This window comes from Hakea prostrata, chromosome 7 (assembly GCF_041222555.1).
Source record: "Hakea prostrata isolate BN-2017 chromosome 7, UWA_Hpros_2, whole genome shotgun sequence".
Classification (NCBI taxonomy): domain Eukaryota; kingdom Viridiplantae; phylum Streptophyta; class Magnoliopsida; order Proteales; family Proteaceae; genus Hakea; species Hakea prostrata.
This window is the reverse complement of record NC_142606.1, coordinates 4280950-4293932: the sequence shown is the minus strand read 5'-3', so window position 1 is coordinate 4293932 and position 12983 is coordinate 4280950. Positions and strand designations below refer to the sequence as shown.

Here is a 12983-nt window from a genome sequence, read left to right as displayed (position 1 = left end):
GATAAAAAGTGAGCTAGGGAAGATCCTATGCACTAACTGCAAATCAGAAATGCAGAATTGGATAGACATTGGGACAGACTAAACGAAACATGAACGGATTTCCTGAAATTACATTTCAAATCTGACACATAAACTGTTCAAGGAATGCTAGTCTCGGGTGAACAAATGATATCCAAAAGAAATGTCATATTGGGATCGGCTAACTGCATTGATCCAGAATAATGTACTCAAGGTAAGCATTATCTCTTCCAAACCAAATCCTCCAACTGCAGCTGATGAGCCCCACCTATTGAAGGAGAAAGAATTTAGTAGACTTGACTTTAGAACCTATGCTTATCTAGAGTACTGAAAGGCGATGAACAAGAAGCTTCCAATATACACTTTGAGTCACGATGAAATGGAAAAACCCAACAAAATAGTGACATACCATCTCCAGCAGAGATGCTGCTTAGAACACCTTTGGCATCCTTAGGATGGAATTTCTCCTACATTAGCTCCTTGACCTGTCAATTACCCACCAATCTTTACATAAATCACATGAAAGCCTGATATGGTACTTTTGACTCTTCCATCAAGATATGTGATGGAACTTGATCCATCACTTGATTGAGATGAACAAAATTTTGAACTTATTTTGTCCAGGTCAAGAGTTGATAAGACAGGATTATGCACTGCTTGGTTCAATCAGCCAAAATTTCAATAAGAAATCATATGCTTAAACAACTTGCATTATACTCAAACCCCTTATGAAGCTAATAAGTCTGCTAACTAAATATGAAAGAGTTGCCAACCAAGGAAAAAAATGAGCTCTACGGCAAACAGGAAAGTCTTCACAACTGTTATTATGTAAGAATCCAAGAAACACACCCTTAAGAAAATAAACATTTACCAGCAAAATTAAAAAGAAGGATATCCAAACACTATTTGCTTGTCTCTTGAAATTTTTAGCAACACGACTCGGTACAAATCACGAAAACAGAAAAAAAAAGATCCAGCATTTATAAGGAGAACATACTCCATAGACTATAAGTGCAGACCTCAAATTTGAAGAAGAAAGGAGTGGGCAACACTAAACACAGTTGTTTTTTCTTTGAAACTAAAAAACAGTTGTTGGCTCCTGTGAATTATTTAAAACCGATAAAAAGAGCAATGAGAAACCAACCTGAAGCATGTCTAACACATCAGTGATTATCTTGACTGAAATCCATGGATAATGAACTTCAAGAGAAAATCTCACACCCCCACCCCCATCCCCCAAAAAGATGAAAGCTTTAAGGAAGAATTGAATGCAAGAAACCAATCCAAAGAAAGAGGTGGGGAGGAGAACCCCTGGAATTCCACCTCTTGCGGGGTTGAGTATGGTCTTTTTTGCAATAAGATTTTCACCCAAATTTTTTAGAAGTTTGAATAGCAAGGAACTTATTTATTTATATTTTATGCAGACGTAGGAATCAAAATGGTTTTCTTAAAAAAAACTATTCCTCATTTTTTTTATTTGTCAATCAAATCAAATTATATTGGGAGATTTTACAAATAGAAACCCAGCATCTTAATATAAAGATTACACCAACTAGTAATGATTGCTATCCATACATTAACTAGCAGCAATGACTGATGTACCATAACCATTCCTCACAAAGACCAGCTATCTAGATGACTGATGTCCCATAACCTTGATATCGAGATGAATCGGTTGTTTAATTAAACTCCAAACCCCAATACTCCCTCTAGTGCCAAGAACCATGAGAGAGGTCTCTTTCTAGACCAAATTCCCATATCCCCAGGAACAGAATATCTTAGACCCTGTGAAAGAAATAAACCTTGAAACTGGCAAAATCACCAAGACTCAGTTGAGGCAAATTCCATTAGGCCTTGACTTCAGCAACCAGGACAGAAAGTTTGGCCCTATTCGAGCATTTTTCTAATATGATGCAGAGTTGAGTATTCCATCAGTTCTGGCTTTATAGACTTAATGAGTCTGATCCTAATTATTTGGAACAAGCAAGCAGCGAAGTTTAAAGCAAGTTTAAGGATCACCTCTCTACTTCAGTATTCAATGAGTTGTTGGGTGATTGGATACTTGCAGGAGAGCATGATCAGTTTAAAAAGGTGAACAAGTACTGGAGATGGGATCATATGGGAATACTCCATGCTATCAGCTCTAAGGTTGTCCCAGCGTAGTCACTGCCACATGTAATCTCCAAAAGGGACCAAAGAGACATATTGGTCAGTCAGCTGATTCTTAGAAGACCAAGTTCTTAACCTTGGATTGTTTATGAGTGAGCACTGAAACCATTCTAGTTGTTAAATGCCCCTACTACATTCATGTGGTGACAATTTACATCCTGAATCCTTTTTGTCATCATGTTCACTATTGCTTATTTCAGCAATATGGATATTGCCCTGTCGTGAGCAACATTTTATGGAACATCTTGTTTTAATCAGCCGTTTTGCCACTATGTTTCTCTTTTGGTGCTTAAAAATGGTAGTTGGCTCATGGATTCAGTAATGAATTGTCAATCATACAACTGATTACTTTGATCTTTTTTTCCCTTTTTGTCGTACGGATCATAGGTTGGATTCTAGATACCAAAAGTTCTTCCTGTAAGCCACTAAAGGATTTGGTAGCATCTATGCATTTCAACAAGCAGATAATCAGGATATCAATCTCAAATTCAAAGATATGAGAGATGATATCCATGGAACTGTTTTAAGTGATAAATTAATGGATGCAACAATGGCTTCCAACAGAAGTACAAAGATGCAGTAATTGCATACCTCGAAGATTGGACTTAAACCCGCAATCAGTCAGATGCTTAGCAAGAGTCTCTCCTAACTGTTGTTGCCAATTCTGGGAAACCTTGGCTTCTGCTACTGGCCATATAATTGCTGTCTCAGTTGCAAGATTGACATTGGCAGAAGACACCTGGGGCTGGTCATGTCATATACATACAACATCATTGCTGTTGGTACATGAGATTGAGTAGCAAAATATTGATACATGTTACCAACAGGGAACCAAGTATAGTATAAAACGACAGGATCCAGATATACAGTAAATGGGAAAGGGTGCAGAAAAGGCGGTGAAAGCTTTTTGGCTTGGTTAGGGGAATGCAATTCTACAGCTTTCTTTCCAGCATATTAAATCTTTCATGGGAGATAAATAATAATGTGAAGCGTAAGAAGAATTAAATGTTGGATCAGCAATTAACAATGGCTGCAACATTTAGCAATAGCAAGAGAAATATAACAGTAGGCAACTTCTATAGCAAAAAAATTTTGGGGGAAACTATAGATAAAACTTACTTGACTTTCTAATATTCGTTTCACACTCGCTGCACATCCTCCACATGTCATTCCCTGCATTTCTAAATCCATGACACCAGTGCGAATATGCAACAAACCATAGGGTGCAAAATTTTAATAGAAAAACTATAAACTTACCCCAACATCAAGAATTATTACATCGGGAGACGAAGCCGAAACCTTATCAGTCTCTCCCATAATAGATTTTGAATTTGTTTCTGAGTTATTTGATCCATCATCTCCACCGCCGCCACCGCTGCCTCTGCTTCCCCCATCATTCCCACCGCCTGAAGAAAAGGAAGCAGCAGAATACCTCGATATACAGGCGAAACGAGACGACAGTGGACCAGAAACATTCGAAGTCCGTAACGAAATTCCAGAGGAAATGACTGAAATTAGATCATTTGGTTTCCTAAAATCGCCACCGGAGATACATTTGATTCTACCAAACGACGATCGCTGCTGAAGGCTTCGATTTAGAGTTCTAGAAAAATGGCAATGAAGACCCAAGACTAGCGGCTTAGGAAATGAATTTAGCGCTTTGGATAAAGAGAAGAAAGTTGCAGCTGAAACAGTGGACTCCATTGGAGCTGCTTCGCAGGATAAGGTGAAGATGGTTAGCAACCGAAGCAGCAGTTAAAGGGGTTTGGGTATAGCGTAAGTTCTTCGATCACGTCATTGGTCTATCTGCCATGTGGAAGATTACAGACACTGACCACAAAAAAAAAGAAAAAGAAGGAAGATTACGGGCACGTTTTCTTGTAAGAATGCTGAATCTAAATTGAAACCCGGAAAGAGTCATCTGCGAGTCTATCCGGGTCAAGAAACTAGGGTTTTTCGGCATCGGGTAAATTAGGACCGAAAAATGTTTGAAAAAGACTAAAAAAAAAAAAAGGTAATTTTCATCTAGACCCTTGAGGTTTGGTCTATGTCATTTTTAGTCCAAAAAAACTAAAACTTTGCATCTGCCTCCCCTGTACTATAGAAAAAGTCAATTTAAGGACAAATTATCACTTCTATGACGAATTTATCCTTATTTTCTTTTTTAATTTATTTTTTTTATATTTTTACATTTAAAGGAGTTAAGTTTATAAATTTACAAAATCAAACCCTCCTTCATGCCGATTCCCAAATCCCTATTGAAGATTAAGAAAAGAAAAAAATTAGGGTTGCAGACCACGTGGGTTTTCAGATCTGAACAAGGAACCTTCATTTCTTCTTCACCAAAGAGCAGATCGATTGAAATTTGATCGGAATTGAGATATTAATGAGAAACCGAATTCGTATTCACACGATTGAGATGAAGATTGGGAGCATCAGAAACAGATCCATCCTGGAGAAACGAATACAAACTACAGACACAGAAATCGAGATGGAATCCAATCTAAGTGGATTAAAGAGATGAGGTTTTGTGACAGCAAAACTGAGAAAGTGCAGAGCAGAAGAAAAAAAATAAGCAGAAGCAGTTGGAATTCTGCTGTTTTCTTGCTACCGTTTTTTCTTTTTGTTGCTCTTTAACGGTTTGAGCGATCGGAGGAGTCTCCACAGGCTCTGGCGGAGGAGGTGAAATGACTTTCTCACTTGTATACTTCCTCTATTCTTTGCTGTCCTTGAAGGCTACAAACTTCAGATTCTCTCATTCTGGCAGTAATCGTTCCTCTTCTTCTCCAATATTAAAAGTGGAGAGCAAGCAAAGAGAAAATGATTCCATCTTTTAAATCTGAAACCACAAAGAACAGAGAAGAAAAAAGCAAAAAACGAGAGGGAAAAAAAGAAAAGAAAAAGGAAGATCCATGGAGAGAGTTTATGACTTGATCTGCAAGTGGAAAGAAGAAAAAAGCAAAAACGAGAGGGAAAAAAAAAAAAAGGAAGAACCATAGAGAGAGTTTATAACTTATTTTGCAAGTGGAAAGAAGAAAAAAGCAAAAACGAGAAGGAAAAAAAAAAAAAAGGAAGTTCCATGGAGAGAGTTTATGACTTATTCTGCAAGTGGAATTCTTGTTAACGAAAAGGGTTTTCTGAAAATTAGAACCAACAAAGTTCAGGATGATCTTTAATCCCTTAAATGTAAAAATAAAAAAATTTAAATTAAAAAGGGCAAAATTGTCATAAAAGTGATAAGTTGTCCTTAAATTGATTTTTTCTATAGTATAGGGGAGGCAGATGCAAAGTCTCAATTTTTTTGGACTAAAAATGATAAAGACCAAACCTCAGGGGTCCAGATGAAAATTACCCAAAAAAAAAACGACATCTCCTTTCTAAAAGCCCACACGGTAAAATGGCTTCTTTTCTTTTCTTTTTTCGGCTTTCTTTTAAATAGCCAAAAGATGGTGGTCGAGGAACTAAAGAACAAAAGAACAAAGCTTCCCGCAAGTGGGATCAGGCATGAATCAGTCCGCGATCGTCCTTGTTACAGGTATGTCTCTGGTAACGGTGGTTTCTTCCACCGAAATTTCTTTTGTTGTTCGTCTTTCAAGCTTGCCATTTGACATTTCGTTGTGATAGAATCTTTCAACATTAGGTTGTGATACCCTGCTTTTACATGTTTCTAGGAAGAACTAAATCCATGTTCGATCTAAAGTCCATCATTCTCAAACTACGACAACCGTTGGAATGGATTTGAATTGCTATTTTTTTTTTTTTTTTTTTGGTAAACCAGACGAATTTATTAAGGAGTCGAGGAAACAGAGTTACAAATATTCTGTTGCCAGGGAGTGGATAAAGGACAACTAGTCATGCCTGAAAGTGACTTCGCCCTCCTTGCTAGGTGATCCGATACATGATTGGATCCAGATACCTTATAGCATGATGCAGATTACTTCTGTAAGCTCTATATATTTTACAATTAATTTGATCCATTATAGCTTGTAGAGAAACTAATCGAAGCACCATTACTAAATCCATGAAGTCCACTTATCAAAAGAAATCTGTGAATTCTCCACTGTAGTTGTCAATTGTTGGCCTGACGATTGGACATCCTCCCCTTTCAGGTTTCTCTTGAATTCTTAAACTCTCTGTTCCTTTCAGTACATGTTTGATTGGTCTCCCTTAGCATTCATGTTCTTAAGGTTTAACCAGAAAGGGTTGCAATTCAACTTACTGTTCCAATGAAGAGAAAACCAGTTTGATGTAACAGTACTTCCTGTCGTTGGATTTTTTTATTCAGTTAACTTCTTTCTTTTCTTTACCAAATTTGGACGGTCGGGTATGAAATAGGTCTACTGCTATTAACCGTGGCTTTTGCAAGAGTGTGACAACGTTCACTTTAAAATTTTAAAACTGTCCTAAACATTTGTCCACAGATAACATTTGAAATTTGAATGTTACCATTTTCTGTACATAACTAGATCAATTCATGAAAGCTTATCCAAATATTGGTGTTGTATATTCTTGGTTGTGATCTAGACGCCATTTAATCTGTAATGGTGATGTGTCAGCTCCTCCTAATATTAGATGGAGATGACTGCCAAATCAAGTATCAGAGAGGAGCTGAAACCCAGACATTATAGGGTACAAGGACTTGGACTGTGCAGTGATTTAGTTTGTAAATAGCCCCGGCAGATTGTTGTTGCAATTTCCAAGTTAAAAACCCCCTGCTTTACAAGATTAAAAGAGAAATGGAAATAGAAAATAAAGTTTGCCAATCCATTTTGCCAAAGATAATACAGTTGTTTGCCATCCCCAAAATTTATGATATCTGGTGTTGCTGGAATTTCCGAATTGGACTGTTTTCACCTAATATAAAATGATGATCTTTTCAAATGAGGATAGTTGATGAACTCTTATTTCTTCTCTGTATGTGTAGATAAAGAAGTAGGAATTCCAGAGTCTATGAAAAGATCATTTGAGGGAAAGAGTGACATAATGAACATGCAAGCTTCATTACAATTATTGTGAGAGACTACCAACGATAACCTGATATTAACTGAACTAACAAAAGGCCAATGTTTAGGCAAACTGATGTATGCATTGGCTGATGGATTTGCTTTAAGGTCACGGAGGAAACAAGTCTACAACTGGGAAGAGGATACCCTCTGCTGTTATCTATGACTCTCTCCTGGATTTATTTTGCTTGGGACAGATGGTGATGAGTTTTAGGATACAGATATCCTTCTTCGACGGCTTCCTTTGGAACCAATTGAGGTGTGACTCTGATTCAAATCTCCAGTTACATCATAGTCCATTTTTCCATGGAAGAAAGTGGAGTTCTTGAACTTCTTCCATCCATTACTCCAACTAGGTAAATTTTTTGTCTTGATGTTGAGCTTTACCAATTCCTGTTGCAGCTCAGAGTAGTCTTTTTGGAGCTCTTGCAGCGTTGTCTTTACCTTTGCTAGTTCTTCTCTGGTAGTTTCAATCTCCTTTTCTGCGGATGTCCAGCGGGTCTCTTGTTCGGTGATTTCATTTGGAACTGGATCCTTTTCTTGGATTGCTGCCCTCACTTTTAATTGCTCCGAGAACAACACCTGCAAATCTCCTTCTCTCTGTTAGGAAACGGTGACATGGACAATTGATGCATTATCTCTAGGTCTGTCTAGGGCATTGTGGTCAAAGGAAAGTGTAGTTTGACTAGGTACATTCTGTGTGTTGTACAAATGTGCTCTTTTGATGGGCATGCTCGTGAGACATTCTTTCATATGGTGAAGTAAAGTGGTTCCAAATATTCAATAATTTGAAAGAAGGCAGAAAACCCAAACCTCAAACACCACCCCCCCCCCCAAAAAAAAGAGGAAGAGGAAACCCCCAACACCAAAAATAAAAAAGAGAAAACACTGTCAGAGTATCAGATTACTAATCTAAATGTTGAAAATATAGAATAGCACACATCATATGCTTTTTTTTTTGGGTGGGGGGTAAGACCAGCATGTGATAGTTTATTGCTAATGGACATGGGTGTACTAGTGTTCTCATAGTCATGGACTGGTTCACTAGCAGGGAGTTCCACCATTCGCAGTTCATGAATAAGTTTGATTTGTCACCATTTTGTTTTGCAAATAGTGCAAATTATAAATCAATCAGGTTTTTTTTAGGTGGTCTTTACTTTTAGATACTCTAGGTTGTAATATTTCGGGTGGTTTCTCTTTCTCTTAATATCATTTCTTTTAAAAAAAAAAATTGAAGTGTAAAAGGTTTGTTTTAGGTGCAATTGATCTCCTATGTGCAACTGATCATAGTGCTGCTTTGAATATTTCTGAAATTTACCTGGATGAGAGTTCTGAGGGGCAGCCGATCATTTTGTGCTGCATGCATGCAAGCATCAAGTGACAGCTTCTCACAGTCCATTAATTTGCACAATCTCCGCCGATCATGCTCAGTTATTGAAGGATGACTCTGTGAAAAGATCAGGCAAATAAGGGTGTGAGATTAGCTGCAAGACATCTAAGACTCACTGAAACCAGGTTGACTATCAGAAAGATTTTTTTTTTTTTGGGGGGGGGGGGGGGTGAAAACTATCAGAAAGAATTATAGGTTCAGGTTAGGGGTTGGGAAATGAGAGACATGATACCTTGAGGTAGGTGTCAATGGCTCTATAAAGACCATCATCACATGATCGTGCACTTGGAGGCAATGCTTCAGCAAGAATTTGGAATTTGGAGATAGTAAGATTTGGATCTCTGGCAATCTCTGCCAAATACTTGTCCAACAACTTGCCAACTTGTGAATATTCAGAGGTTTGTTGGTGCTTTTGCTGTTCATGCATCAAGAAATACTCCACAATTCTTTGAACTGAGTCAGTGTCGTGCATGGTGCATTCTCCAGATGGATTTCTAATAAGTCATAACATTATCCACATCAAATATATTAGAGATTATTCAATGGTTTGGTCTCAAAAAATGTAAGAAGCTTATAGCAGTGGCTGCAGAAAAAAGAAAGTAGTATGACTACTTACAGTGAGTGCTTCTCTTCATCTCCACCTCTGTAGTTTGGAATTAAAAGATCATCCGCATTGGCATTCTCCAACACGATTCCAATCTTCTTCTCGAGCTCTGATACTAGTGCTGGACTGACTGAATACACTGTCGCCATCTTTAGCATCTGTAACAGGAACTTACATGAGACAGCTTCCTTCTCTTGTGGAAGAACACTTATTAAGCTCTCTATTAACACCCTCTGTTCCTTGTTGTACCCTGGAGTCCCTTCATGCCTCTTTCCACTCAGAATACTCAATTGCAGCTCATGCCTTCCAGGTAGCTGACCATGGCCTTCTGATGCTGAATAAATACCACACAACCATTTCTCTGCATAGAGCTTAATGCATGCACCGATAATTTCTGGTTTTACTCCTTTTGCTCTTATTATATTTATAATCCTCACAAAATGATCGACACGAAGGGTTGACACCTCCTCAAACCACCATCTTTCATCACCAGTAAGTTCACCATTTGCCATACTGTCCCTAGAGGCTTGCCAGGCAATGGAGTCACAGCACCTTCTGATAATATGGAGGTTCTCAGCCCATGGAGAGAGAGACTCACAAGATTTGAGGACAGTAATGGAGTTCTTCCAAGAAGAGAGGACTATAAATGTGAGGAAAGCCTCAGTCTTGGAGATGAGGTTTCCTTCTTCAAACTCTTCAGTCATTTCTAGGAATTCTGATGCACATCTTAGTGGAGCTACATTTGTAGGAGTCAGATCTATGGGAAGACTATAGCAAAATTTTAGAACGATCTCAAATGTCTCTGAGCCTCCAGGGAAGTTGTTAAGCTTCACATCATTACCGAATTTTGAAGGCATCTGCTGATCAATTCGATTGAGATATCCACTTCTTGAAGTCAATGGATGCTGCCCAAGAAAAGGTATAAGCCCCATTAAACAAAACTAAGAGTTACAAGGTAATGTTGTTGAAGGTTGCAAGATTGGCGCATGGCCCAACTTGATATAGATCTTGCTTGAGATTTTCTCAAATTTGAGTTTTCGTTGGAAACACATTTGACCCTTGCAGAGGAGGGTTTTTTTTTCCTTCCCCCTTCTCTTAGAGGCTATGTTTGGAAGCCAAGAAAATGAGAAGGGAAAACAAAAAAGACTAAAAACATTATCACAATGATTGGTTCTTCTATCTCCTCATAAATGTTTGGCTTCCAGACGAAGCTTTACATTTTCACAGATTAAAAAAATGAAATGACAAACGCCACACCAGCCAGTGTATGCCTGTATGGGAATCAATTTGAGAACCAGAAATGTTACTTGTAGAATCTGGGCCTGCAAGACCAGCTTCTTTTAATGGTGGGCCATCTAGGGGGTGGGCCCTGTTTTCAGAAACTTGCGGTTGGCATTGCCGCATTAGACATCTTTCTGCTCGCTAACTTTTTGAAGACCTGGGGACCATATTCCTTTTGGGAAATCGGAATCTTTTAAATCCCATGGGGTGGTCACGTGTAAAACACCCAACACTTCTAACTAGGGAGTTAGAATTTAAATTTTCTTATGGTATGGTCAAAGTTCTAAGTTCTGCTTTGTATCATGTAATATCCATCTCAATATATAAAAATACATTAAACGATAGACTGAGAAAGTTAAGCAAAATACATGACCATAGATAATAACGAAGCAAAACATAAGGCTCTCTATTTCTTTTCCTTCTCAAATGACAAGAGTTGCAGTTGGCAAAGCATTCAATTAGACAAATGGGGTTGGTCCAAGTGGTAAGCAGCTTGGTTCGCTTAAGCAAGATTTCGATATCGGATCCTTGTGAATGCGAAAAATTCCTACTGGGAGACTCACCCACCATAGTCAGGTGCGCGACGCAGATCGAACACGGGTCTATAAGCTGGGGTTGGCAAACCAAAAATAAATAAAAAATCCAATTAGAATTGCCCTAATATCAACAATCTCATAAGAAAATTGCAGTAGTTGCAAAATCTTCAGTCTTCAACCGAGTAGACTTCAGAAGCCTCTCATCAATCAATGTAAAACTAGGGAAATCAGGGCATAGCACAACAAAGGTGGCAGGGACAAGGAAGGAGGGCTCAAGCGGTTCTTAGCATGGTGAGAAAGAAGTAGAGGAAAAGTACTAGCTACTGGCTCTTATCTTAGGATGGTTCAACCGGTTTGACCACCCACTGACCGGCAAAAGATAGCTCTTTCACAAGTCGAAAGCTTCTTGGCAAAAGAATGAAAAGATAACATCTTTATAAGTCTAAAAGCTTCTTCATTTTGGCCTATTGGTCGATGACCCAGTGAGCTTTTTACCTTGTGAGCATAAAAGTTGATGTCTCCTACTTGAATTGTCAGATCTGTTGGAACTTTAGAAGTCACGAACCTGCATATAGAAACGACGTTCATCAAGAAAATGGAAACCAGCTTATTCTATAACAGTAAAAGAATGGAAAGAAAAAATCATTGTATTTTGATTTATTTGAACAAAGCAAAGATTCTAGTTTCCAGAATTTAGTTACCATGCTTGTTCTTTCTTTTCGAAGCACTCGGTAGCTGTAATGAGTTGTTTAGCCGAAATTGCAGTGCTTGAGTCACTGCGTTGGCTTTCCATTTGACTGAACTGAGAAGAGTTCTTCATGGTAGCCATCTTTCTTTCTCTACCACGAACATGCTCAGAGAAACCTTTAAATAGAAGCATAAGGAAACATTGGGGTCAGTAGGGTCGTGTTTGAAGAAGAATGAGTGAAGAGTTTGTGGTTCTAAGCGAAATGTTTTAAATTTGGCTGTTGAGAGGTCATTTTTTCACTCCTGGATCTGAAAAGATTGCCGGGATTTTGGATCTGTGGTTGAGAGACGAAGGATGTATTGTCTTGAAGATGCCAGGGGGAAGAAAAGAATGTCGGGGTATTTCGGCATTGGTATGTGTGGTCTATTTCTGGCCACTTAAATATGAGATAGACTGAATCTATCTGTTACAAAAACTGTCCATTTCTCCGTAAACCATTTGTCGTCTGGGTTGAGGCTCCATAATCTACTTCTCTAAATCCAGTTGTCTAATCTGTAAATGGGTTCAACTTCAGTCTTGAGTATTTAATGTGTTGTCAATGGTCGAGATCGAAATCTCAACTGAAATTTTGATCTTGATCATTGACAGTACATTATTGTCCATTAAACACGCAACATTCAAGTCTATCCCATTTGAAGGTGGGGTAGGTTTCAGGTATTTGTAGGTCATGCATGTCAACAAACAATATGAACAAAGCATAACCACACAAGCATAAATTTTTTTGGGTCATTCATATAGAATCCACCTTTGGTGGGATTTGAATGTGATGATAGAAAGATGCAATCCACGTCCAAAAATAACCTCTCAGATAAAAATAAAATGAGAACTGTTTACAAGAAGGTAACTAGAATGGTTTCTAGGGTTTTTTCTTTTCTTTTATTTATTTATTTATTATATGATGGATAAAATCTTCACTGAGACTAAATATCACAAGTACACAGGTTTGTTACCTAAACATTTCTCCAGATTTGGGTCCTCTTTATGGAGTTAGTTGCTATTCTACTTGACTAATTTAATAGGGGGATGGATTTAAAAGTATAAAACATGGTGTCTTTAGTATTAAAACTACTGTTTGGAGTGTAGAAGTTAGAGCCAATGGCCAATAATGCTTTGGTTTTGATAGTAGATCAAGTATCTTCTTCTCATTGCATGGATTGATTTGAAAGACATGCCTCATCTACCTTGAGCCAATGGTTGTAGAACGATCTCTAGTTGTGTATACATAATATGCAAA

At 38.1% G+C, this 12983-nt stretch overlaps 2 protein-coding genes and 1 long non-coding RNA gene across 3 annotated transcripts in view; 1 reads left to right on the top strand and 2 right to left on the bottom strand.

Annotated features, from left to right (window-relative positions):
* Positions 1-4042, bottom strand: part of PAA1 (P-type ATP-ase 1) — a 28899-nt gene extending 24857 nt beyond the window's left edge. The window contains exons 1-3 of the mRNA XM_089164343.1: positions 3445-4042; positions 3307-3360; positions 2779-2932 (exon numbers count right to left, since the gene is read on the bottom strand). Coding sequence (XP_089020469.1) covers positions 2779-2932; positions 3307-3360; positions 3445-3891 — 655 coding nt within the window. The 5' untranslated portion in view covers positions 3892-4042. The remainder of the gene's footprint in view (positions 1-2778; positions 2933-3306; positions 3361-3444) is intronic.
* A 1598-nt stretch (positions 4043-5640) lies between these two features.
* LOC149009118 (uncharacterized) lies at positions 5641-8021 on the top strand. The gene is made up of 2 exons (XR_016174618.1): positions 5641-5722; positions 7112-8021. It is a non-coding gene; the product is annotated as an uncharacterized LOC149009118 (long non-coding RNA).
* Positions 7401-11993, bottom strand: DOT3 (Phototropic-responsive NPH3 family protein). The gene is made up of 6 exons (XM_089163325.1): positions 11703-11993; positions 11497-11566; positions 9197-10089; positions 8813-9074; positions 8509-8637; positions 7401-7772 (listed from the first exon to the last, which is right to left on the bottom strand). The coding sequence occupies exons 1-6, from the start codon at positions 11879-11881 to the stop codon at positions 7401-7403; spliced, it is 1905 nt and encodes a 634-aa protein (XP_089019451.1). The 5' UTR covers positions 11882-11993.
* Between the last annotated feature and the right edge of the window lie 990 nt (positions 11994-12983).